The sequence below is a fragment of the Lytechinus variegatus genome, chromosome 5 (assembly GCF_018143015.1).
Source record: "Lytechinus variegatus isolate NC3 chromosome 5, Lvar_3.0, whole genome shotgun sequence".
Classification (NCBI taxonomy): Eukaryota; Metazoa; Echinodermata; class Echinoidea; order Temnopleuroida; family Toxopneustidae; genus Lytechinus; species Lytechinus variegatus.
Window position 1 is genome coordinate 11,212,530 of NC_054744.1, and position 27,751 is coordinate 11,240,280.

At 35.6% G+C, this 27,751-nt stretch overlaps 1 protein-coding gene across 1 annotated transcript; it reads left to right on the plus strand.

Annotated features, from left to right (window-relative positions):
* Positions 1 to 146: 146 nt before the first annotated feature.
* Positions 147 to 26,870, plus strand: LOC121414880 (trichohyalin-like). The gene is made up of 5 exons (XM_041607930.1): positions 147 to 239; positions 18,584 to 19,175; positions 21,586 to 21,630; positions 23,726 to 23,803; positions 24,453 to 26,870. The coding sequence occupies exons 1-5, from the start codon at positions 147 to 149 to the stop codon at positions 26,591 to 26,593; spliced, it is 2,949 nt and encodes a 982-aa protein (XP_041463864.1). The 3' UTR covers positions 26,594 to 26,870.
* The last annotated feature ends 881 nt before the right edge of the window (positions 26,871 to 27,751 follow it).

The following is a 27,751-nucleotide window of genomic DNA, read 5'->3' on the forward strand; positions in this document are numbered from 1 at the left end:
TATATAATGTCACAAATGGACCAATCCCTAGTGAATGAAAAGTTCATGATTATGAAAGTACAAGTATTCAAGATGATCGTCTGAGTGGGTGGCTACCACTGATTGTCAACCAGTTGGAAACGGAACGAGATTCTGACTAGACAAGCATGAACTTAGGGAGTGGAATGGACCCCCTTGAAACTGGATATAATTGTCAATACCTTGAGAATGAATTAGTAACAAATTTCAACAAAATGAAGGTACTTATAGATAAACAGCATGAAATTGAACGTGCCGTGCAAATTCCAAGCAATATCTCCTTGAGTTTGTGTCAAGACTTAAACAGCTCCATGGATTTACACGCAATTTGAGAAAATTCTTGGGAATCACTATATTCTCACACAAATTTATATATCCATTTGGTCATGAGTAGTCAGCGCCTAAAATTAGTTGGACAAGATCAAGCTTTGCATCAACAATATTGCTGTTTTTATAACTTCACTATTGCCCCCCCCCCCCTACAAAAAACCTGTAGATCATTGTCAATGTGGTGGTGGTGGTGGTGGTGAATCTTAATCGATGATTTCTTGTGAGAAATATACATGTGACAACAGGTCACAGCTCTATGGGGGAAGAGGAGAGAGACCCACAATCTAAAACAAAATATGAAAAAAAAGAAAAATTGCAAAACTTGGCAGATTTGACAAAACAACTAACTACCTGTCTGTCTGCATACAAGCATCCAGCTGTGGAGTTATGTATCCATGTTCTTCATGTTTTTATTGTGATCGTTGCCTAACATTTTCTCACGAGAACAGCTAAGCTAAGAACACCTGGGAGTAAACGCCCCTTACGTCTTAATCGAGCTTATTTTCAGAGTCTTCTAGTCCAACAATTAATGAGATCTTTTATTCCGAAGATTCAATAGTGATAGGTTGATGGCAAATATAAGTTTTGCAAAAATAATGATTATAACAAATTTCTTGAAAATCGGGACCTGCTTTCTAAATCCTTTGACAATATACACGAAGGGGACAGAGGCCACAGAAAGGTTTTAAAGGTGGTGGGGTGAGAGGGTGACCAATAATAAAATCACAACTTCAAGGTCAATTTTACATTTTTCTACATTGTTACTAAAAAAAGTAGGGGAGACCCCCCCCCCCATTCCACACTCTGGTCCTGCACCCCCCCCCCCCCTTCTGGATATAAACAAAATAGGATTATATGGGAATGAAAAGGACCAGGAGGGGGAGAAAGAAGGGGGTGGTATAGAGATTTGATGAAATAACTACCTGTCTACATCCATGCCTGTCATATTTCAACTGTCAATTGTGATGACACCTCACTATAATGTAGCATCTGACCTCTGATGGTGGTTCTTGAACTCATGTCATTTTGTGAGTGGCACATCACAATGGCACAGTCACATAGGGAGTTGGTTTGTTTAAAACAAGGGTTAAAACCCCCCTCCTCAGTTAAAAAAAGTGAACAACACAGAACTCTATCCAAAAATGCACTTGGACAAAATATCTGAATAATAAAGCTAGCTTAAGAATGCTTACTACTGTACTTCATTTGGGGAACTTACAATCAGAAAGACATCACATATATACATGTATATGAAGACTAAATCTCAAACTGTCAATCTGGCATCTGCCATTATGTCATTAAAGGCATTGTCTTGGTAGATAGCGATAAATTGTGGGGATATCATGTTGTAACATAGGTTATAAGTAAATTCTCTCTTCTGTAATGATAGGCCTATGGCACTAGAGAGCAGTCTTGCAATTTGAAAATACTCAAATTTGAAATGATGTCCATCAAATCTCAAATAACCTTTAAATCTAGCTCCCATTTAAATAGCAGACCTACATGTAGATCAGAGTATCAAATGTGATAAAAACTTCCTTTCCTCATGGGGTATAGCTTTTAAAGCCTTGAAGAAAATTGTTTGTTGAAGACAGATATAAAACACAAATCTCATAAAGAACTTATTTTTATACTGTGTCACATTTCTTGGCTCCTGGTGCCAATAATTCCTAACAAGCTGTGAAATAAAGTTGAATAGAGTGCCAAGAATTTAACAATCATGACAATCATAAAAGAGAGTCAGTTTGTACATGTAAGTTTGACACTATTTTAATAAGAAATATGACTCCATATTTGTTAATATTTTGGAAAATTGACAATCTTCTTTTCTGGGGGGTGACTTTAAAGGGGAAGTTCACCCTGAAGAAAGGTTTGTTGTAAAAATAACAGAAAAATAATTTAAAAATATTGGTGAAGGTTTAAGGAAAATCCGTTAAAGATTAAAAAAGTTATTAGAACTTCAAGTTTTGGATTTGTGACATCATAAACATGATAAACGAGCAGGTGCCCTACATGACACAAATTGTTGTTGTAGAAAACAAACATTTTCAATTTTCTGAGAACATGACATTTCATTGATTTGTTACCATTGCTATGTAGGAATGCTGTTCGCATATGACGTCACAAATCAAATAATTAAAATTCTGATAACTTTTTTCTTCATTGATGGATTTATCTCAAACCTTCTGCAATATTTTTTTTCTGCTATTTTTACAATAAAATTTTTGTTGGGTGAACTTCTCCTTTAAGGGAGCTGCCTTTTCTCTAGGCATAATTAGCTTTGTCATGCTCATATCTTATGCATATTTATATTTATAATTAGCTATTTTTAATAATTTCTTTTAGAAATCACTCTTAATTAAATTAATTAAAGTTCATTTACGGCAAAATCAAGATAGTGTATTGTTAAAGTTCATATAAGTGCCTATTACAATATGAAAAATGAAGCTGGCCCATATAGGTATAATAATAATAAAATAATATTTATACATTTATATTGCACAATTTCTTTATGTATACTGCACATAACAATAATGTTATCATTACCCCGGCTATAGCCGTGCTGCCTACAGGCACTCAGGCATTCGATGAATTTCTTCCTACCAGGTACCCATTTACCTCTCCTGGGTTGAGTGCAGCACAATGTGGGTAAATTTCTTGCTGAAGGAAAAAACACTATGGCTGGGATTTGAACTCAAGTCCCTCAGATTGAAAGATGGGAGATATAACCGCTACAAATTAATTCAATCAGTTTTAATCAGAGGGTGTCATTTTTTCAAGCAATCTGCTTATGACAGTCCTCCTGCAAATTGTAATGTTAAAATTATTGGTAGTAGATCATATTTGTTTAGAATGATATTACTAACCAATATATCATATTTTTCATCACTGGTAGATCCAGGGCGCACAGCCGACCCTTGCCCCAGTAACCCCCCAGAATCAAAATTAAATTTTGTAATGTAAAAATGACATTGAAACAGAAGTGTGCCCCCCTTTTTTTGCTTGTCAAATTTTTCCTCAGAAAAATGTGCCCCCCCTTTTGGAAAATCCTGCATCCGCCCATATGTCATAATATACGAATGTTATGAATGCAGAAGAAAACAATGAAACAAATCAAGTCAAATTAATTTTCAAAAGAAATCCTAGGACAGCACAATATATTAACCTCCTTGGCTGTTCCATGGACCTAAAAAGTAGCAGAAATTCAGACTAGTTCCACCTTTTTCTTAGTACGTTTTTCTATCTATCATTTTTCTATACTTCCATTGACGAGTGGATACCAGGCCCGACCCCAAAAACTGGTAAAAAGGATCTCTTTTTCAAGATTGGGCATGTTACACACGTAACGTAATAAGGGTGTAAAAAACGCTAAAATACTGAAAAAGGGGGAAAAAATTCACGAGGAAAGCTAAAGGTTTATGGTCTAATTTGCGAGGGTATAGAAAAGACTAAAACACGCTTTATAAAGGATGGACTTTTTGCCCCAACACTACGTGTTTAGGGTCTGATTTGAACGAGGTGTGGGAGATGGGGCGGTACTAAACCCAATATACATGTAAGTACAGGTGAAGCCAACGACGGTGACCAATATTGCTGTACTTGTATTCAAGGAATAATTGTCAAGGGTTTTATTTCCAATACTTGTTAAGGGTAGTGTTTCTCACACCAATATGGAAAATACTTGTTTAAGGTGCTTTTCGAAACCCCATGGTCACCCCTGGTATCCACTTGACATTAGCATGGTCCAGGTCTGGCATGGTTGTTCAAATTTTCCTTTTTCAACTCTAAAGTGGCCATTGTTTCAAATTGCTACATCAATCAAGTCAATCATGTATGAATTATTAGACATGATACGAAAGTACATCTTACTGACAATCCATTTTTTCAGTTCCACTGCTTGGAGATTTTTAAATAGTTGGCCTAAATGTATGATGTATACAAAGCCTGCAAGATCATATGTATTCGGCTCAATCAAAAGTCAATCCTCCGTTAAATAGAATAGATAGATTTTAATTTGAAAAATTAAGTAGGTCTACTTGTTCAACCAAAGGATGTAATCATGCACATCTATTTTCCCTTATTATACAATTGCTTCAATTCAGAGTGTTTGCAGCTGAGTGATTCTGGATTGATGAATTATCATTAGAATTATAATGAGGTTAAAATGAGCATCACGACCAAACATTCGCCAGTAATTTCCTCTTTCATTCTTGAGAGGAGACAATAATAGTCGAGAGGTTAACCACCAGATTTTGATCACTCAATTAGGATGGATCCTATTACACACGTTCACACGGGACTGCTGGAGCTTAAACTTCTGTTGTGTGAACATGATCTACAATGCCAAAATCCACAGAGGATAAACACATGGCCAGACATTTTAAAAGTGTTCATATGGGTTGTAAGCTGCGAGCTAAAACTCATTTATGCAAGTCTAAAAATGACTCTTACCTCAAAAGTTTTTTTAAATTTAAACTTCTGCAACTACGACCTAAATTCAAGTGTGAAGTGTGAACTTGACTTACAGGAAGAATTTAATCCAAAATCTGGTTGATCGCTTGACAATGGACCCCCTCCCAACACATGAGCATGGGTTGGCCAGGCTGGTCCTAAATCTCAGCAAGAAAAGTCTTTCAAAATAGAATTTCATGGATCATAACTCTCGTATTTCCAAGCTGGAGCCAAGTTGGAGAAGAGTATTACCATAAATCAATCTCTAAAAGCCGTTCTCCATCCATGAAAAGAAACAGGATGTTTCAGGCAAATCATAGGACCAACTTAAAAACCCTTTGGGATTAATACATCAGAAGGAGAAATTGGAGATGGTTATATTTAGGGTGGTCTTACGTGGTGAAAAACTCAATTTGTTCTAGAAAAAAAAAGATATTCAAGATTTCCGGAGACAGATTTTCCAAAGATTCAACTCTCCAACAGTTGTGAAGCATCAAAAATACATTCTACCTTCACAGTAAAAACACAGCATTTCGTTCCATATTAATCATCCATACAGAGCCGACTCTTATCTGAAAATCTACACAAATAAAATTCTCTCTCACAAAGCTCATATTGTGAATTCATGATTCTACAATGACTATCCCAAACATTTTGTAATAATTTTTTAAATGCTCTATATTCAATATTTTATTTTGAGTATCACATTTAAGCCTATTCCCCAAATGTATCTTGCAAATAAGTAGTTAGTTTTCCAATTTAAATATCTATTTTTTTATATTTTTAAAATATGAACATGTATGTTTGGTGAATTTTGGAATCATTATTCTTCTCTTCTCACACTTTCTTGAATTGTAATTGAATATATAGCCTAGAAAAATTCTGGGGCCTGTTTCACAAAGGACTTGCAACTGTTGTAACTTTGCCATAATGGCAACTACCATGGTAACCTTGATTTTGATTGGCTGCTGAGCCCTGTTACCATGGTAGTTGCCATAATGGCAAAGTTACAACAGTTGCAAGTCCTTAAAGGACAAGTCCATCCCAACAAAAAGTTGATTCGAATATAAAGAGAAAATTCCAACAAGCATAACACTGAAAATTTCATCAAAATTGGATGTACTATAAGAAAGTTATGACATTTTTAAGTTTCACTTAATTTCACAGAAAACAGTCATATTCACATCATTGTTGGTATGCAAATGAGGAGACTGATGACATCACTCACTCACTATATCTTTTGTATTTTATCATATGAAATATTCAAATTTTCTCCCTGTTGTCGTATGAAACAACGATTAATTCCTCCCTGAACACTTGCAATTAGCATATTTATTACTGTATGCTTCAATCAAGTTGGTCCTTATTGTCAAATCTTTAAAATCAAATATTGTATAATTCAAACAACAAAAAACAAAAGAAATAGTGAGTGTGGGACATCATCAACTATCTCATTTGCATGTCAATGAGTTGTGCTTATCACTGTTTTGTGAACAAGCGAAACTTTAAAATGTCATAACTTTCTCATTTCACATCCGACTTTTGATGAAATTTTCCGCATAATGCTTGTTTGATTATTCTCTATTCTTTCAAATCAACATTTTCGGGACTTGACCTTCACGGACCCCAGAAGTCTTCAGAACCAGTCATGTCCACAAGAATCTTCCCTATCTCTGCATGTTTGCAAGTCGGTTAAAATCTTGCTGTCACAGATCACCCATCTGCTTTCAAGTATGATTCCAAACACACGGCTCATAGCGACTTGAACTTCCTCCGTATCGTGCCTTATTAATTTCTTAAATATAAAGAGTTAATGAGTATGGTATGGTCAGCATGACTTGGGATAATTAAATGCTTTACAGTCGACCCATCTAACAGCATGGTGCAAGTCATCATCACAGACTGGATCAATGTGCTACAATCATTCATAGATCAAATTTGGAATTATGGGCATACCTGGAAAATTACCATCCAGTATAAATATAGAATTTTAAACAGTTAAAAATATAGTGAGTTACTTTTCATGATTACATCTGACCGACACTGACATCAAATTCTTGATGCCCTTTGAATCACCTTCTATATTCAAGGAGATACCATCTGTCATATTTTTGGTTTTTGAAAAGGTCTTCATTTTTGTAACCATTTTCAACAAAAATAGGTGTTTTCAAATTCTATATAACTAAAATGGATCAAGATTAAGATCATCATTTTTTTGTATGTTGTTCTCACAATGAGGGAATATTACTTATTAAATGTTTTTCATGTTTTTATCTTTAAAAGAAAAAATAAAACAGGTTTTCATTTACATTAAAAGATATATATAATACATATTGTCATACATTTTACAAAAATCATAGAACTGGTAGGAAGCATAACAATGATAAGTTGCCTTATAATTTATCATAAGATCAAGGATTTCAAATGGCCAGTTGCCGATATACCAGAGGCTTATCAGTAAGGCTTTTCTACACACAATACATTGAATGGACAAAATATTCCTGGATAAAGTCAAACTTTTCATACAACCCTCTGTTAAACTGCCTCCAGAGTATGCTATAAAGGAAATACCAATATAAATGAACACAATTACATGAAATCTACCGACCCAATGCTTCCTGCAGGGAACCCCCTAGTAGCAGACACTTAGACCAATTCCCTCTAACACCAAACGTGTCCTAATCAAATCATTTATGATAACACAAAATTTTCCTGTGAAACATTCGTAGTCTACAGAAAAGGCTTTCTTTTTTTGCAAAAGAACAAAATAAAACTTATTTTATTATCTTGTTTCATAAATGTGGATGATACAGGGAAGTTTTATGTGGAGCGTTGTGGCCCAGTAGATTAGTCTTCGGACTTTGAAACAGAGGGTCGCGGGTTCGAATCTCAGCCATGGCGTAATTTCCTTTGGCAAGAAATTTGTCAATATTTTGCTGCACTCAACCCAGGTGAGGTAAATGGGTACCTAGCAGGAATTTATTTCTTGAAATGAAACCGCGCTGTGGGGCTAAAGCCAGGGAAATAATATCCAATAAAGCGCATAGGGACGCATTTGGCAGTGATATGTGCTATATAAGCATGTTCGTATATTATTATTTTCAATTAACAAATCACAGGCTAAATATTCATTATCTCTTCTTACAGGATTGTTGAATAGAAATTTTAACTTTTGAATCACAATAAGACCACTTTCCAAATCATTGTATGTCTTTGTGGAGTCTATAAAGCTACAGAATTCAATCATTCGGTTGTAAAATGTAAGTCAAAGAAACATAGAAACTTAGAGGTAGATTCAGGGACTTACTCAAAAAAAATTTTTATTTAGATACACAATTCACCATACACTGACATTTATTCACAGTGATGAAGGATAAAAAAAGGAAAGGAGAAAGAAAAAAAAAACAAGAAGAGGATGAGGAGAAAGAAGAAGAATAGGAAGAAGAAGAGGGAGAGGAGGAAGAGGAGGGGGGAGAGGAGAAGGGAGTGGAAAACGACAATAAGAAAAAGAAGATGCAATTTAAGAAAAAAAGAGGAAAAGGAAGAAAACAAAAAAAGAAGGTTAAGATGGAGGAGTAGAAGCAAGAGGAGAAAAGTTGAAGAAGGAAAAGGATAAGAAGAAGAATGAGAAGAAGTGGAAAATGTAGGAGAATTGAAGAAAAATGAGAAAAAGAAGAAGACCAACAAGATAAAAGAAAGAGCAGGAGATAAAGAAAAAAAGACAAAAAGTAAGGAGGATGGAAATGAGAAAAAAATAAAAAGGCAAATGGGAGTAACTTAGTAGACAAGATCAAGAACACATAAGGAACAATGATAGTTATGTACATTTCCAATAAAAATTTGGGGAAGTCTTTTTTCAGTGAAACAAATATGAGAATTAAAATGACTGGCATAAAGGCTATTTTCAATCTTGATACAGAAAAGGTAGAGATATCCTTGTCTGTGTTTCCTTCTTGATTTGTATCCCTCTAGGTAATCTGAACCAAGAGTGAAAATTAAGAGTTCAAAATATAAGCAAACCAAAAAAAAAAGCTTGCTTAAAAACCTGTCATTTTTCATCAAATTCAATATGTTGAAGACATCAACATGGTAATTCATATACAATTTTCAAAACTGACTACTCTTTTGAGTAGGTCAAAATGGGTTGTTTAAAAAAAAAAACTTATACCTTATTTTCATCCATGTCAAGTTATCAATTATTCACAAATTAATCATTTATGAATATTATTTAGAAAATGTCTTCAAATTGTTATCCATTACATTATTAAAACAAGTACACAATTTAGTTTAAATAAGGACACCGAATAAAGAACCAGGGAAACAATCCTTTTAAATGATACAAATATATTGGCTTATTCTTGCATTTCTTAAGAACCTTCACTTTAACACCACTTTCATGTTTTAATGTCATGTTTATATCATCCTAGTTTATGATCAAAATCGCCCATGTAGGTCCAAGTAATCATTTTATGTTATTGAGCAATATGCCAAATTCTGTCGAAACTTGAGGTGTTATATCAAGCTGGGGCACTGCCATTTGAAATGAAATAATAAATAATCAAAATAAAAAACATCCCAGCGATATTGTTTTGATTTCATCAGAACCTCTCCAAGTCACCCTAGGGGATAGACAGAATCCTAGGGAGAGTACTAGAATACTTTATACTGCCTTCATATACCTTCTGTTGCTAATACACGGCCAGTCTCGGGTTGGTCAGTGGTGCAACAATTACTGATGGACCTCTTGGGTAAACTATCAGGTTCCCCGAGTTGAAAGCATTTCAGGAAATTTTCTCAAATTGAATTTTAATCTGAAATATTGTCTTTCTGAACTGTTTCTCAATCGATGCAAGCATAGAGACTACTTTTTCTTTTTAAACAGGCTATTAGTTTTATAGTCTTCACTCTTCCGGATCGATTCCTTCTTATATTTTTTTTTCTTTCATTTTTCACAATAAGAACAAAAGTATATTACCGAGCAGTGGCGAAATGAGCCCAAAATTTAAAGGTAACCCCGATATGGTATAGTCTATCTGGGTAAATGTTTAGAAATCCAATTTTGTGATTGATTTTGACACAATATTGAGAAAATAGTAAATCTCACCCTCCTCTCTTTCCTTTTCTCTTTTTTTTCTAGGTCATGAAAATTGTTGGGGAGGGGCAAGTACCCCAAGCCCTGCCCCCCCCCCCATCTGTATGCCACTGTTGCTGGGGTTGAAGTTCTTGAAACAATGGTGGACAAATGTGATTTCAACTAAAAATTGAACGGTTTGGAGGATTGCTTGCATCTAACTTAGATAACTCAACTTGAGTCTTCAACTTGAAGGACTGCAAAAATAAAGAGTTTCAAAGGGTCTAGGTATAACTTCCATCTAATTTAAATCATTAACCATTAAAAACTTTAGACTACCTACGTCTTCTTTTTACCTCTTACAGTTAGCTGTAGGCCTACTTAGTCCAAGTCGAGTTCGGGATATACCGTGTGTCCAGCTTTGCACATTTGGGCAACTTTCTCCCTCATCACACCCCGGGATCGCACCCCTGCCTTTCCCCGACCATGCATCCGTCTCTCCCACTACCACGTCTATTAGCAACCTGCGTGAGTCAATCAGAACACAATTTGTCACCATCATTCATCATTATCAGATTCCCTGTAAACAGAAACATAAAGACAAAAATAATGGACTTCTTTCACACTATAATACATTGACTCAAACTTACGTAGGGCTCTGTCAAATCATAAAGCATTGGAAAACCCTGTAAAATCGGGGGCCGGGCTTACTGTATGTTCTAAAGGGTGGGCAGTGATTCAACATTATCGCTGGAGCTTAATTGGCGCTTCCCCGGCCGCCGCCGAAGCTTCGCAAGGAGCGTTTCATCAACGTTTCTGTCCGACAAATTGTCAGACCCGACAACTTTCCTTGATTGGCTGAGAAGCATTGTTACTATGCTAACAGTCGGATAAAACAGGACTTGTCGGATAAAACGCCGGGATAAAACGTCCGACAAGTCCTTTCATGAAACGCTCCCCAGGGCCCCGTTGCATAAGAGTTATAATTATGGTATTTGCCGTTCAATGAAAACGACCATGGTAACTCTGATCAACAGCCAATCAAAATTAAGGATTCCATACAAGTTACCATTACAGGATCCGAGTGAATGAAATGAGGGGAAGACTTGGAAAATTAAAAAAAAAATCTTCAATATTTTGACATTTTCGCTCCTTCGCGCTCGCATTGCCTGTTCGCTGAAATAAATAACTTGCTCAGATCAATAGGCTGAAAAAGAGCTTAAATTAAATATCCAGTTTTTATTTTTTATTTTATTTGTGAAAAAAAACTATTCTCATTCCATAAAGTTCTTAAAGTATCCCTTTTCAAGTCTCGGATTGTCAAAACTAATCAGCTAGCGCTGTCCGCTAGCATTTTGATTAGTGAGACATGAATAAGGGATTAATACTTTAGTATGAATTCTAATAAACAACTTAGATATAATTTTTCATGATATTTTATATTAAAAAAAATCAGCTCGCGCTTTGCGCTCGCATAAAATACATTAATCCGTCCTATTCATTACAAATAGTGCTTAAATGTCCAATTTTCAGGACTTCATATTAACAAATTTCGCGCTCTCATAAGGCATATAAGATTATAAAAATAATGAGATATCCTTTTCATGAATTTATAATCCTTGAATTAGCTCTATCCCTTTTCAGATCGGTTTATATTTATATATGATAACAACGGACGCTATTGATCATGAATTGTCTTGGAAATGTCAGTGTTTATATTATGTAAAATATCGTTTCGAACAGTGGCGCACGCAGGGGGTGGTTACAGGGGTACAACCCCCCCCCCCCTCCCCTTAAAAAAATTGTGATACCCCCTAAGAATTCAAAACCACCCCTGGGGTAGGAAACAACTTAAATTTTTGGGGTTGTCAACATTTCATTCACCTTGAACCCCCCCCCCCTTAAAAAAAATCCTGCGTACGTGACTGGTCTCGAAACACTGGTATTCTAATAAACTAAAACATTTTTTTCCTAATTACATTTTTTTTTATATATTTCTCACTTTTTGCATCACAAATGAATTATGGAATATTGGCTTGGGGAAACTGCAATCACAATACAAAAACGAGCAATTAAGGTGATCAATCAAGTTGGGTATTATTTCCTAACAAATCCTTTATTTTTCAAAAATAAAACAGGCCTACTTGAAATTTCATGTTGGAATATTCATGTTTCAGCTTTCAAAAGATGAATTGCCTGATCCACGTAGCTTGTATCCCACCCGGGAAAATTACTCTTATCACCTTCCACGTACTCGCACTATCCTTGCTCAGAGAACAATAGCTTTTGAAGGACCCAGGTTTTGGAACGGTCTTGGATGTGGTACCTCACTAAATATTTTCAAACGTATATTGGTGTTAATTAATTTATTCTACAATTTACCTGTGTAGGTTATATAGTAACTCTTACAAATATTGTTGATACGCTCTGACTGAGTGATAGTGGCAGACAAATTTGTTTATCAACACGACAGTTGTAATATTTTAATATTTCGTTATGCAATCGATTCATTTCTATTGTTCTCTCTTACATTACTAAAACTTCATATTAAATGGACCCTGCACACCAAACAAGCGTTGTCCTTTTATGCAGGTTCCTGCATGTTTCACCATATTCTAAATTGTCTTTGATTTCAAATCGCTGTTAATTCTTCTGATGTTATGTTGGTATTTTTTATATTCATAATTATGTGAAATATGTAAATAAAGTCAAATCGAATAAATAAGTGCTTAGCGGAATTTCCCGTTCCTATATAGGTGAACATAAGAAAAACATCAGCTCATGCTTCACGGTCACAAGTGTGATCCCTATCCTGTTTGCAATTTTTCCTTCATAGTGCTTGAATTCCGACTGACTTTTCAAGTCAGTCGGAATATAAAAAACTGCCAGATCGCGCTTTGCGCTCGCATTATTGGTTTAGGAAGATATTCTTCCTTTTCATATTGTTCATGATCAAAATACAGAGAATGTTCAATTTTCAGGCCGGCGTACATAACACTTTCAAAAAATTTCGCGCACGCATTATTCAATTAGGGCTTATATGAGATACATTTATTTTGTTAATAAGATAATGCCAATAGGTAACTGTTCGGACTATACCCCTTCAATGAAACCAACAAAATCATCTTTGAGCCGCCGATAGGCGAACATGTGGATCAAAATATTTTTTCGACCCCCCCCCCATTGGGGAAATCTAGACCCGCCCCTGGTTAGGCATATAGGCCTACCCTAGTCCCATGCATGCACCCTATTTTTTTCTATAGACAAGATCTCATGCCTTTATAGGATCCTGCTGATTGTTGCATAGAAATAAAATAATCTGTTTTCAACTTTTTATGAGAGTGATTATATAACTTGATTAATAATCATAACGACGGGCATATTACGATATAGCCAGTAAACCAGATCCAGCGGGGATAGATGGGGCCGCTGCTACCCCCCCCCCCCACTGGCGGCGCAAAAAAAGGGGGAGAAAAAGAGGAAAAATCGAGGACAGGGAAAAGGTGAATGAAAAAAAGGGGAAGGGAATATTAATAAAAAAACTTTTGTAGGTCATTATAGGACTTCACAAGTTCACAGGCCTATTTGAACGATGCCATTTGTGTATGAAGGTGGACAAGGGCAAGACCACACGAAGAGTTCTGTTTTTGTTAGTTGATAAAAGGGGTAATAGCTGCACGACCTATTCCATAATCTCTTTGATACTCTTATTTTTCTATTTTTTAGTTAACCTGTTAAAAAAGTTGTTGATAAAATGAATGAATGGAAGGATGGATGGATGGATGAATGTATGAATGAATGGATCCATCCATCCTTCCTTCCTTCCTTCCATCCATCCATCAATCCATCAATCCATCCATCCATCCATCAATCTATCAATCAATCAATCAATCAATCAATCAATCAATCAATCAATCAATCAATCAATCGATAAATCAGTCATTGATGTTAGGGCCTCTATGAAACCTATGGTATTAATGTATATGGAATCCAAGGCGTTGATCCGTAATCATTCGGCAAGGTATTTATTTTTTAATATGAATTGAATATGTAATTTTAACATCATCCTGGGAAGAGGTGATGTTATCATTTTGAAGTGGAACACACAATCATGAAATTTGATTTGCACGTAGATGGCGCTCTGAAACAATGCTCGGCTGGCGGTAAGTGTCAGTGACCGGGCGGCGCCGCGACCAGGCGAAAGCAGGAGAGAGAGATGTAAAGATCTATAGACATTCAGTCTACACCCCCCCCCCCCTGCAGAGGGGAGGGGGGTGAGAGAGAAACGAACATGCAGGCAGATATAACAGCACATAAATAGGGATCATATTCGTCGAAGCATGGACTTACAAAGTCAGCAAGTCACTTCATTTTTTTTTATAGCAAAATAATTTATTATTTCAAACATCATTAGTGTTGAATTTTTCCATGTTTAATCTAATTGTTTATTTTACACTTAGCTTTCCATACTTCTCTTTACTTACCATTTCTATGCCATTGTCACACACCTGTTTCTCTCATTTCTTAGTTTCTACATCATGTCATTTCATTGCCATTCCAACTTTATATGCAGCTCCACATGTTTCTATTGTCCTTTTCTCATTATATTCAGAACATATTCTTCATCCAACCCTTACATTATCATCGGAAACAAAATGTTCGAAATACGTTTACAAACAAATTATAACATATATCCAGAACAGTAAATCAATATGACTTTACACTTTCGGACCTTGCAAAATTGCTATATATGCTCCGCACTTTAGCAAAATACGGTCTTTCTCACGAGGATTTAGTTGCAATTTTCATTGGCTATATTTGACCCAATACTGGAATATGCTGCTCCAGTTTGGAGCGGAGGTCTCACAATTGCCCAAAGACAACGCTTAGAAAGAATTCAAAAACGCGCATTAAGAATTATTTTTAGAAATGATTATGATTGTTACACTACTGCTCTTACTCTGTCAAGATTACAACAATAAGAAAAACGTCGAAATGATCTGAGTGTCGCCTTCTTCAAAAAGACATTATTATTTACAGTTCAGTTTGAACAGTTCATTCCCCAACGATTTCAAACAAAAAATCTACGTAAAACAAGAAAGATATACGAACCCAGATGTAAAACTAAGCGTATGTGGAACAGCCCAATCCCTGATCTGATCAGTTTGTACAACAAAAACCCTTGAATGATTATGCTTTTGGTATTGTATATTACTGTTATGATTATTCCTCATATTCATTGCCGTAACTTGCCCTTTCTTTTTTATGTATTTGTTACGTGTTCTTGTCAGGGTCAATTTTACCCTCCCTGATGGTTTTTCTTCTTCTTCTTTTCCTACCTTAATTCTCTAACCCTGTACTCTTTCCTTGCCTTCTTCTTTCCAGAAATCTTTCTCAGTGATCCTGACAACACACAGTTATGCATGAATGTAATTTTAATAGTTTTAATTGTATCATAGATCAATGTTATACAGTATAGCCTACTGTATTTTATCTACTTACATACTTGAACATTGTATTGTAAAATGTATTCAATGAAATATATACTTGTATTTTTAGCTTTGTAATTCACATGCAATTCAGTTTGTTAACTGCAATATGTGGAGAATTTTAACAAATACCATTTATCTATCATCTATCATCTGTAATACAAAATTCAAACACTTTTTCCCAAAACTAATTGTTGAAGCTGAATCAAGCGATCTTTGGCCTTGGGATTAATTCAAATTCCAAACAGGCTCATATTGACCAGTCCTGAAACAAAGAAAGGGGAAGTTCACCATGATGATAAGTAAAAGTCGAAAATATATATATACATATATTTATTTATTTATTTATTAGAAAAAAAAAGACCAGCACAAAACTGTTCTTCACCAATGACCTGATGAAAGCATAAAGAACAAAATAAATCATACATGAAAATGAAGCAAAAATCTAAAGCAAAAGATAAATGCTTTGAACAAAAATAAACAAATATTTTTTACTTAATGATGATATGAATCAAACTGAAATTTTAAGTTATCAAAAAGGAGCAGTTAGTAATCATAAAACTGCTAAATGTATAATTTATTCACTGATAAAAACACTGAAATGATAACAATAAAAAAATATGGCATTATAGAAAATCGAGTGAAACAATGACAATCAGTTATCATGTCTTAAACTATAAAATATCAAAGGGTTTAGGATCATTACAAATAATAGCAACGTGACATCAATGTTAAAGGAGAATAAAGGAATTGTATATTACAATAAATGAAATTAAATTGAGAAAAATATTTTGATTGAATAACCACACGTACAGGCTGGTCCGCCTATTATTTTCATTCATGAAGCGGAGGCCTGCATGTACTATTTTACTAAATCAGGGCATTCGGCTAAATAGGCCTACTTGATTGCCTCATCTTCAGTGTGATTGCGACGCTTATTCGCTATAAAGCTTTCGGGAACTTTTTTTCTTCTCGAATTTGGAGCATAATGATTCCCGTGCATTAATTTATAGTCTATATATGCCCGATATATGCCTATATATTTATTTCACTGATATGATAGTGGATAGCCTGCCTTGAAATGCTCAATCAAGACTCGATCAGACTAAATTCATATAATTAGTTATGAAAAAAATATATATTTGGATTATATTATGAAGATTATTTTCTGTTGACTGTCTAGACGGTGTACTCTTTGAATATACCAAGTCCCCGACCAAGTCTTGAATGTCTAGCCGCTATCCGTACGCACGTCCAAACGTCAGACTTCCGAATAAACCTTTCCCAGATACCCGCCCCGATATCATAAAAACAGCACATATATCGGGACATATATATCCCAGGCATATATCTCTGAACAGTGTATTTCTCAATGGCGTATGTATGTGTGTAGACGTATGTCTGTCTTTCCTTCTCAAAATTGCGACGTTTGTCCGGTCATTTGGTGCGATTTCATAATATATCAACGCGGATAAGTAAACTAGTTGTAATATAACAATGTTGTCCAGATATTCTTGATCACTATTCAGTCATTCAAGCTCAGTTTTTTTCAGAGAAAACCATACATAATATCATTCATTTCAGCTGTACATACGTCAGGTGGAAGCCGAGGAGTGTATACGGTACGTATCATACAAAGGCGTTCCTATGTGTGCTGGTGTGAGTTGTGTGTGCAATCGTCTGTACATGTAGGTTGTCTGTGCTGTGCAGTATATGTGCATAATGAGAGGGACGGGATCTGGTGCACGCGAGTGGAGTGCAGACAGCATTACGTCGCAAGCATTACTCCGAAGTTTTTTGTTCAGCCAGTTTGCGCGCGAAAACCCAGATCAAAACTCGGTGTCGTCAGGTTCCGCACTGCCGGAGCAGGGGGATGCACATATGCACAAATATTGACTGTTTTTATCTGGAAACGGGGGGGGGGGGGGGGGGGGGGGGGGGGGAGGGGTGCATAATCATTGTCACAAATATTGACTGTTTTTATCTGGAAACTGATAAAACATGTGTGAGATACATTAGGATTATATGCTAGATGTTTAAGAGCTGATGAGCAAAAGCATGATCTATTATGAGACTATATAGTTCTCTCAAATGACATAGAATAATTTTTATGATAACAATTAATGATGATAGCAGTCATTGTAATAAGAATTTTCAAACTGAGAATGAAACAACATATCTTTCATAACTATTCTAGCCACTGAGACAGAAGAAGAAAATGTATATGTTTGATAAAAATATTATTATACAGTACATGTTAAAAAAAGAGACATCAATAAATGGTAATCCAGACAAAATGGAAAGCTGTTTTACAAGAGAAAAATCAGAAGAAAAAAATTAAATCGAGCAAGTAATTTAAAGAGGAAGTTAACTCACCCTGATAAGTTAATGTTAATAAGAGCAGAAATCGAAAATAGGAGAGTTATGAATTTTCAAAATGTGATCTAACAGATAAGCAGCTCCTCCATGTCGATATATATTCTACAAAATGCCATTTTTTTTAATGGAAAGTTGTTTTATTTTTGTGTTTGGCAGGTTTGGTATATACTCAGACCAGGTGGGGATCCAGGACTTTCCAAAAGAGGACGCACATTTTCCCGAGGAAAAATTTGTCTGCTTTTAATGGCAGATTTGTACAAATGTTAATTGTGCCTCCAAAAAAGGGGGGCACGGCCAGCTGTCCCCCCCACCCCTTGATCCGCCAGTGACTCAGACACAACATTTCATGCCATCATATAAGAAAAATATCTCATTCATTACATTTCATTAAAAATGGAACTCATGGAATATGGGGAAGCTGCTATTTATGCTTTTATTAAAACATCAGGGTGAACTTCGTCTTTATGTAAAAAGTGAATTTTAAGAATTTAATGAAAATTTACAATTGGCATATTGGGAATTTCAAACTTGTCATTATATGGTGTCATAATGATTTACGGAAGAGACAACTCCTTTTGCCTCTTCCTTTGGATCCAATATTGAAAAATAATTCAAGTCCTTTCCACTTGTTACACTCAACTCACCTATAATGCCAAATTGAGATTTATATGTTGTCATATTCTCAAACAGCCATAATTTTCTGATATATTCTTTGTCCAGATTTCATTCAAACTTGCTATTTTTTCTTTCTTTTTTTTCATAAAGATATGATTTCCTTCAATGCTAAGGTACAAATAGAACAAGCTTATTTTGCATCAACATTTTATTTTTCTTTCATTTGAAGGCTGTTGACAAGATGTCATCTGAGATGGAAGATGATGCACAGCTCAGTGAAATCATGGCAGCCTATGATATACCAGATGCTGGAGACATGTCCCTTCCTGCATCCAGTCCAGGGCCCCTAGAGAGGATTGTCCCTGCCTCTTCCAATACATTAAGTACAGGCCGTCCAGTCTTGGACTATGTCATGTCCAATGTGGAACCCAAGGCGTCTACTGTTCTTCAGTCTCTTGCATCAATGGCATCACCTGCATTCATTGAACAACCAACTGGTATTAGAAAGGGTTCTCATGTCAAACAGCTTGCTGGACCAAGTTCTTTTACAACCTTGGGTCAACAATCGAGAAGACACTGTGTAGATACCAAAGGGTCATCATCTTCAGCATCATCAACATCAACACTGATGTTGTCATCACTACCATCATCATCTCATATCCTTGGGCCGGCTTCCTCTGGACTCTCTACTAAGGTTATCAAGGAAGATGACCCAATGTCATTGTCATATAGCATGGATTTCCGCCATCAGCATGAAGCAGCCATTGAGTTTGACCAGCTTCAGGAACACTCTCAACCATTGCTCATCTACTCAAAAGAAGGTAGGGTAAATATTTAGGATATCTTATTCTGTTAACCTGTTGACCTCTGAATTCTCTATTTCCTGTAAGCCTTACACAAAGTAGGCAATATTGGTTAATGACTTAATATCACGTAGTATAAACTGAAAGTTACATTTGTCTTTTGCACTGAAGTGGCATTTTATGATTGAAATGTTTTATTTTTGTTTTGATTTATTTTATTCCATTTTTTTATGAGAATTTTCCTGTGAAATATCAAATAGCGCCAGATGTCAAGCAATTTTTAAGAATTAGTATGAATACATATTTTGCAATGGTATTTACTTCGCCATGTAATTGTTTTATCCTCATGACATTCTTATTCAAAATGTAAAAGATTACAATTAAATTGTTAATATAACTCAATAGTTTTCCCTCTTGAAGCAAAATCACAAGTGTGTATATACATTGTAATTTGTAAACAAAATACATTGATTTCTAAGAATAAGTGGTGTAACAATCCCACCCCTGCCACCATTCATGCCAGAACTTAATTTTCTGGTAAAAATGATTAATTTGAACTGAAACTTAGACAAACATTTCAACCATACTAATGATTCTTGAGGCATATCACCCTTTTTTTATTGTCCCTTTGAAAATTTGAATTTGACTGGTAAATCATATTCCCCACCACCCCCTCACAATTGCTTTTACACTATACAGAGTGGGGAAAAAATGTCCCATCAGTTTGAAGTTGTCTTGTCTAAAGTATGAACACTTTATTCATTGACCAATTGAAATGTTTTGAAAGAGTTATTCGCTCGCTCATTTTGGTACCATTTTCATACGGACCTTTGCATGCATAACTGTCTACGAGGCAATCTCCAGTAGGTCGTAAATTCTTATGGGGTGTTGCAAGAAACTTGTGATCAATCGCAAGTCTATTTTTGGCCCCTAATACAATCATATGTCTTGCTATTAATTGCAAATTAGTGATTGATTGCTAATCTGTTCCTTGAAACATGAAGTTTAATCCGATTTGCTACAGCTAACGTTGATCTATCAGTTATAACATTGCAGCAGAATATTTGCAATTGATTGCTAATTTTTTTTCTTGCAACACCCCCTTTAGTTGCGCGAAGTCACTGGGTGAAGAATGCAAAAAAAGTATGAAAAGAGAAACTTGTGCGCATGCAGGAAGACATAATTCCACACACATATAAAGAATACATCACCTCTCCCACACACCACCACCAGCCACATACCCACACATATCCACACAGGACCCACCATAAGCAACTGCTTCCAAATCAGGCAAGCAATGTTGAAGTTAAGCAAATGGACAGTTGACCACTGTCAAAGACAACCAATGAGATAAGGAGATGAGGAAATGTAAACACTGCTTTATGAGGGGTCTATGAAGTTTTTTTTTAAGGAACGTGTATGTGGGTAGAGATGGATATTTGGGTGAATGTGTGCGAGAAAGATGATGTGTGGGTGTGGAGGTGTGAATATGTGCTAGTCGGTTGAATTGTGGGTGGGTGTCTTTTTGCATGCACACAATTACTTTTTTTCACACTTTGCTTGATTCTTAAACCAACTTCTTGGCGCAACTTTTACGACCTTCTGGAGATTGCCTCGATCGTATAGTCAGTCATGCATGCAAAGTTCTGTATGGAAATGGTACCAAGATGAGTGGGGGAATAACTCTATCAGAACATAACGATAAATCTATGATTAGATGTTCTTTCTTTAGACCACACAACTTCATACTAATGGAACATTTTTTTCTGACTCACTCTGTCTAGGTCATAAATTATTGAAGGTCAAACTCCACCTCAGATTTTTTTATTTGCTTTAAATTTCTTTTGTTATTTATCATATGAAATATGAAATCTATTTTGCTCACTATTGTCATATGAAACAAAGTTGTATTCCTCCCCTTAACATGTGGTATAACCATTGTTTAATTATTTTATGGTTCTGTCAAGTTAAAAATAATTTATAATTCCGGCAATAAAAAAGAAATAGTGAGGGACATCATTGATTCTCTTACTTATATGTCACTGAAATGTGCGTATAATTGTTTTGTTAAAAGTAAACTTTAAAATGTCATAACTCTTATTTTACATCCAATTTGATGAAATTATCAGTGTTATGCTTGTTTTATTTTTTATATTGATTAAAATCAACCTTTTTCTGGGGTGGACTTGACCTTTAAGTTATTGTCATTTAGAAAGCTATCAATGGGAATTTTATCCTGAGTTTTCCTACCATTCCTTTATTGTAAAATGATTATAGCCCCAAAACTATGTTTTACACCCTTCCTCCTAAAATTATGTACCTCTGTAAAGGGGGATATATCAACTTTACCTGGTACCTAATGATTGATTATAATTTGTTATTATTATTGATTTCGTTGTCATTTCTTTTCATTATTTCCTTGATCTAGACTGGCCCTCACCAGACCCTGATTTGCAAAATACCAATGACACAGGTATGCTCCACTGTTAAGTTTCTTGCCATGCCACATGAATTTTTGCAAGAATCTAAAAGCAAAAACGATAAGTTGCAATTCATTTTTAATATAAATCATAAGATCTAATTGCGTATTTGAAATATATAATCCAGCCAGTTTTTTCCTCTATGGTCCATCTGAATGAATGAAGAAAAATTGATAACAGATTTATTCAAAAGATTGAAAACAGACTAGATTGGTCCATAGAAGAGTATGTAATGTAATGGCAATGTGGATGTAGATATGGGAGGGAATGATGGCCGATTATTCAACTAAAAGAATCCCAAAATACAAGTATATTTTCAAGGTTAAAATACTTTGGTAAATCATGATAATGATTCTTATCTTTTTCATGGAAACATATATCCCTGTACGAAGACATATCAAGGCCCAGGTATTAGACTCATCCGAAATTACTTAGTGTTCAAAATAATGTCCTGCCAATATGTGGCAGAAAAGTCTTTTATAGTGAACAGTCAGTCGGCAAGCCCCTGTGTTAATGAGCATATGAGCAGGATTTATCCAAGTCCTCTCGTGGCTGAATTCATGTCCCTGCAAAATCTCGTGAATTATGAGACTTTCTTTCTCAAAGAATTTAACCACTTTCTCCTTGAGTAATATTGATCATTTTTGTACCATGGGCAAGTATAAATGTTACTCTTGTATATTGGTCACTTCTTTTTAATGAAATATTTTGATAAATAAGTGAATTTTTTACCTGAAAAGATGCATCAAACAGAATTTTCTTCCTCTGTTTTCACTTGAAAATTGTGCAACATTTTTTATATCATCAGAAAGCTCAAACTCTATTCTTTCTTACAATGTCACTCTTGATATGTGGCATGTTTTAGATGGGTCAGCAGCCAGCTTTTTCCATCAAGATGCAAGACGAGATTTCTGAAATTTCTGAGTAACATAAAATCCAGAGTTCTGATTGGCTGAATAATGTTTTCAAAACAACAGCCGCGGGTAATTTGAAGAGATTACCACATGGTGAGTGTGACCTTGCAGAGGCCCAGTGTGGGGAACATTGGAATTTGCGTGGGTGTGTGGTCTATATGACCAAATCAGAGCGCAGTATTCTTGTTTTTGAGCTGCTAAATGTACTTGGCCTATGAAAAGCTGGCTGCTGACCCATCTAAAATTCATCTTCTTATAAAAATTATATCATATTAAAGCTGAGATCTTCACCTTTATCATGATCTAAAAATCATTTGTGCTCAAACATAAATTAAATGTGAAAATAACAACTTTTGTTGCATTAAAAAATATTTTGTTTCATGTTTTAGATCAAGACTTTTCCCTATATTCCAACATCCTTTTAAAAATCCGAACACATGACCTGAATGAATGATTCTTCTTCTTTACAAGGATACCAAAAACATGAAATTTGGTCAATATTTAGAGCAGCAATGGCCGAATAAAAAGAGGTGTTTTGGTTCGCACCAAGCTCATTAACTATGCAAAAACCCTCTAGTCATGCACTTGGATAAAAGAAGCTACTTTTTTAGGCCTTGCCGACTGACTGTGTAGGGGTAATCAAGCATCACTGACCAATCTTAGGTTGCATGATTAAGGTCAAAGGTCATTGTCAATGAACATAGTATTGTATCATTTTATGAATTGTATTTTGTGAATGATTATGGTATAGTCGGTTTCAAAGTGATATAAAAAAAACAAAGGGAATAGGGTTACGTTCTCATTTGTATGAAGTTGAACATATATCCAAAACCATCTAAAGTCATCCTGTTACCACATTATTGTCTAAAGGTTATTGTTGATAATACGTAAAAAGGTTCCGAAAACCATTTGAGTTTGTAACAGATCTGATATCAGATATCTTTCTGAATGCATTTCAAATAAAGAGGAAACAATGTTTTTTAATCCACTGTATGCAAAAACCCTTTAGTCATGAATATCACTTGGATAAAAGAAGCTACTTTTTCAGGGCTTGCCGACTGACTGTGAAGTTTTTAGCTCCTGCAGATTGTAAAATTAGAACACAGTTTCAAATAATCTTGTTTTACTAGACATTTTCATAATCTAAAATATTGTATGTTTTTTTCTATTCTAGGAATAGCTTTCCAGCACCTAGACACCCCCGAGATTGCTCCTTCAGGTTCTCTGGGAAACTCACATATACCATCCAAAGGTGAATATTCATAAATGGATTCATTAGGTCAGGGATAATATTTAGGCGTGTTGTAAACAGTGTGTAATCTACCTTGATATAACTTTGTCAGTTTTTTTTTGTTACTGAATCTCTAGGGAAACAGTGTCAATCTTTGACGAAATAAAGCTGGGTGGGTGTTTCACGAAGCTGTTGGTAACGACACTCAACGACTGGTGATCCTTTCTAATGCTAAGTGTTATATCCCTATAATTGATTTAGGATGTAAGACCATGTTCCACTCATGCATTATGTGTAACTTTACGAACAGCTATATGAAACCCCTACTTGGAGCATTTGTTGCAGCAGCAAAAGTTGTACCACAAGGGGCCGTTTATTAAAGCTTTTCATAAGTTAAGAGCAACTTTAAGAACGACCAGTGATCCTTTCTTCCACACTAACCCATCGCCAATGAAAATACCATTTACAACAAGAAACGATTAACAATTCTTTAAGTCGCTTTTAACTTACGAACAGCTCTTTGAAACACCCACCCATTTCATAAGACTGTCATAATGTGTGATTTGCCGATGGGTTCCCACTGTATGTAGCTACATTTTCAGTCTTCTTTGTTTCCAAGTTAATATTTTGATATTAAGTATTTCTTATCTTTGGGTTTGATCATTTTCAGGCCCTGTACGTAATGCAAGAAAGTTAAGATCAAGAGGATCAAAGGTGGTATCTACAAAAACAAAAAGCGCCCGATCTGAGGGGAAAAAGCAAAAGGATCCTATACTTAAAAATCTTTCGTTCAGACCTTTCTCTTCCGTCATGACTCCTGAACACAAAAGTTTGATTGCAAAAGGTTTGTCAGACTCGGAGAAGATAGATCTGTTGGCTGAACTGCATGAGTTGCTCAAAATTAAGAACCGTGATTCTAAGAGACGTAGGAGAGCACGTTTGAGCTATGAGAAGTTGGAGGAAGAGAGACGCAAAAATCGGGAGAGAAAACGTAGATCAAGACAGGATCCTTTCATTGAGTTTCGTCATATCATGACTGAGGAGCAGAGGAAGCAATTGCTGCAGCCTGACCTTGATCCTGCCCGGAAAGAAACCATCATGACAGAGTTGATGGCCGTCAAGAAGTGGATAAATAGAGAACAAAAACGAACAAGAAGAGCTCATATGACCGAAGAGCAGAGAGCTGAGGAGAGGAGGAAAAGCAGAGAATATAAGCGAAGAGCTCGAAACAATCCTTTGCTGATGTTTAAGTCGGTAATAACAGAAAGACACTGGGAGCTGTTGCATCAAGATTTGAATCAGGAGGAGAGAGAAAATTTGGTGGAGGAACTCATTGAGCTGAAGAAAATAAAGCAAAAAGAAGATAAGGTAAAGAGGAGAGCTAGGTATTCATCTGAGCAAAAGGAAAGAGAAGGGAGCTGCAGTAGTGAGAAGCAACAACAGGAAACTCAAAGTGCGTGTGACCAAAGTTCTGTTGGTATAGCAAATACTGATGTGAATGAAAGGATACAACCTAAGCAGCATCAAGAACTTCCAATCAGTGACAGTACTGTAGGAGTGACTGAGGAAGCAGGATTTCCTGTGAGGGATGATCTTCAAGTGGGAGGACATATCAACCCATTGCCAGATCCTGGTTTTACAGCTAGCTCTACCGAGGGAACTACCAACTGTGACATACTACTAGATGAATCTATTGAGCTACTGGAACAAGAGGGCAATTACAGTAAGCCAGAACTAGAGAAGATTAAGAACAAAATCAGACAGCGCAGAAGAAGGGCAAATCAGACAGCAGAGGAGAGAGAGGAAGAAAGAAGGAAAAACCGTGAGAGGAGCAGAATGAGAAGGAAGAAGCTTGCTGAGATTGAAAAGGTTGTTGCCAGAGAGAGGTCTCAGTTTAAGAAGTCACCTTCTAGCATACCAAGTCATGTCGGCCATCAGGGAGGCAGTGGGTATGATCCTTGGAAGGTTGTAAATATTAAGACTGAAACAGACTCTCCACAAAGAAATTTCACTGAAATGCCAAATGTTTCCTGTTCCTCAAGTAATCAAACCTTGGAAGTTGGTCCTTGTTCTGATTTACCCACAGAACCAGCTGTACCTTGGTTGACTAAACATCTCATGGATAGAATAAGGATACGAAATAGAGAATGCACTAAGAAGGCAAGGGCCAATATGACGGAAGAACAAAGGGAACGCGAGAGAGAACGCAACCGGGAGCGTCAGCGATTGCGCCGCCTCATGCAGACCCCTGAGGAGAGGTTGGCATACACTGAGAAACAGAGAAATTTACGTCGACTTCAGAGGCAAGACCCTGCGTATAGAGAGAAAGAGCGGGAGAGACAGAGGATGAGGAAAAAGAAACTACGAGAGTCACCGTTTTACAGAGTTCATGAAAATAACCTCTTACACCTGCGTAGATCGAGGAAGAGGGGTTCTCGGATGCCCATGCCACACAGAGACAATGAGGAGGATGTGAGAACTGAGGATTGTCAAAAGCAGGAATTTAATAGTTCTTCTTCAGAAGATATTTCTCCAGAGGAATATGATGAAATGGAGGAAGAACTCGACAAGAGTGATGGCAAGCCTGATGGGGAAGGGTGGCTGGAAGATGATTCGTCAAATGATGAGAAGGGTGAAGAAGAGGATGAAAGTGACAGTGATTATGAAATATTGTATCGAAATTCATCAGTCAAAGACACTGAACAAGCCACAGGGTTGGACAGAGAAACAAGGAGAGGTAAAGAAGATTTGAGATTGAAGATATCCACAAGTATTTCTGGCATGCATAAGATTGTACCTTTAAACAAATAAAGAATAATGTCTTACTAAACAATATGAAAAACATGTAAGTAATTTGAATGAAATATTGCACAAACTATTTTTTTTATTACTAAGCTGATTGTAGAACAAGTTTGATTCGTGGGCATGTTAAGAAGAAAGTATTCTGTTTTAACATGTTAGTAAATCATTATCGTCGCTTTGCCAGACATATATTGTAACTGCAATCCTTTGCTTGGTAAATTCATAATGGATTGTAAAGTTCTATGTTAAAAGTGAAAAAAAAGGAGGACACACACATACATATATGATATATATAAATACATATATATATATACATTTTGGGATAATTTGTACTCCAGTCATTAATAATGAAAAAAAAAATGTGTAACTTGCTTTATGAACCACCTCTGGATGTGTAGGGAGTGTTCATCAAATCAGAGTGTACAGTACATTCATTCATAATAATATACAAAATAATTAACATGTTATTTATATACGAACTCTCTTTGATAGTTACATGTATATAGAAATCTGTTATTGAGCAATGTTAACACTCACTTATTTATTTTCTTGATTATAGTTTAAAAGCTGTATAAACATAAATGGCTTGTTGAATGTTAATTTGTCATGAAAGTTCTGGCTCTCTGAGATGTTCCTGTGTTGTTTCGTACAGTTTTGTCCCATGTTGAAAATATTTTATAAGAAGACTATCAGGCATTATTATCTTCCATGTAATTATCGATAATTTTAGTAGACACTGGAGAGGGATTAGAAACAGTCCCTTCCCTCAATTCATTATATTTTCAATATGCCAACTCCGAATTTGCAAATTGATTAATGATGCTTTAGAAAAGTAAATTGAATGCTGAATAATGTTGTTTCAATATGGCTTGCCAATTACAAAAACTAAAAAAAAGATAACCTTATTCATGCCTTCCAAAGTTTTTTCTTTATGATTTTATCCTTCCAAACTTTCCTTAACATCGTTAAGACAATTTGAATGGCGTTTGTTCTTATTTTGAGGTGTGGCATTTGAAAATGTCTCTTTTTGCATTTGCATATATTGTGATAATGAATGAATTATGATAACAAATATTCAAAACATGTAGAATCTCATTGCAATTTCTTTACTCATGCATCAAAACAGATATTGGGGGTCGTGTTGCGTTTCTAGAGAATAAATGATAA

Excerpts from the sequence above, each read along its gene's own strand:
- LOC121414880 (XM_041607930.1), top strand. The coding sequence starts at position 147 with ATGAACTTAGGGAGTGGAATGGACCCCCTTGAAACTGGATATAATTGT. Across the intron at positions 19,176-21,585 it reads GCTCATCTACTCAAAAGAAG|ACTGGCCCTCACCAGACCCT; the intron begins GTAGGGTAAATA and ends TCCTTGATCTAG. Across the intron at positions 23,804-24,452 it reads CTCACATATACCATCCAAAG|GCCCTGTACGTAATGCAAGA; the intron begins GTGAATATTCAT and ends GATCATTTTCAG.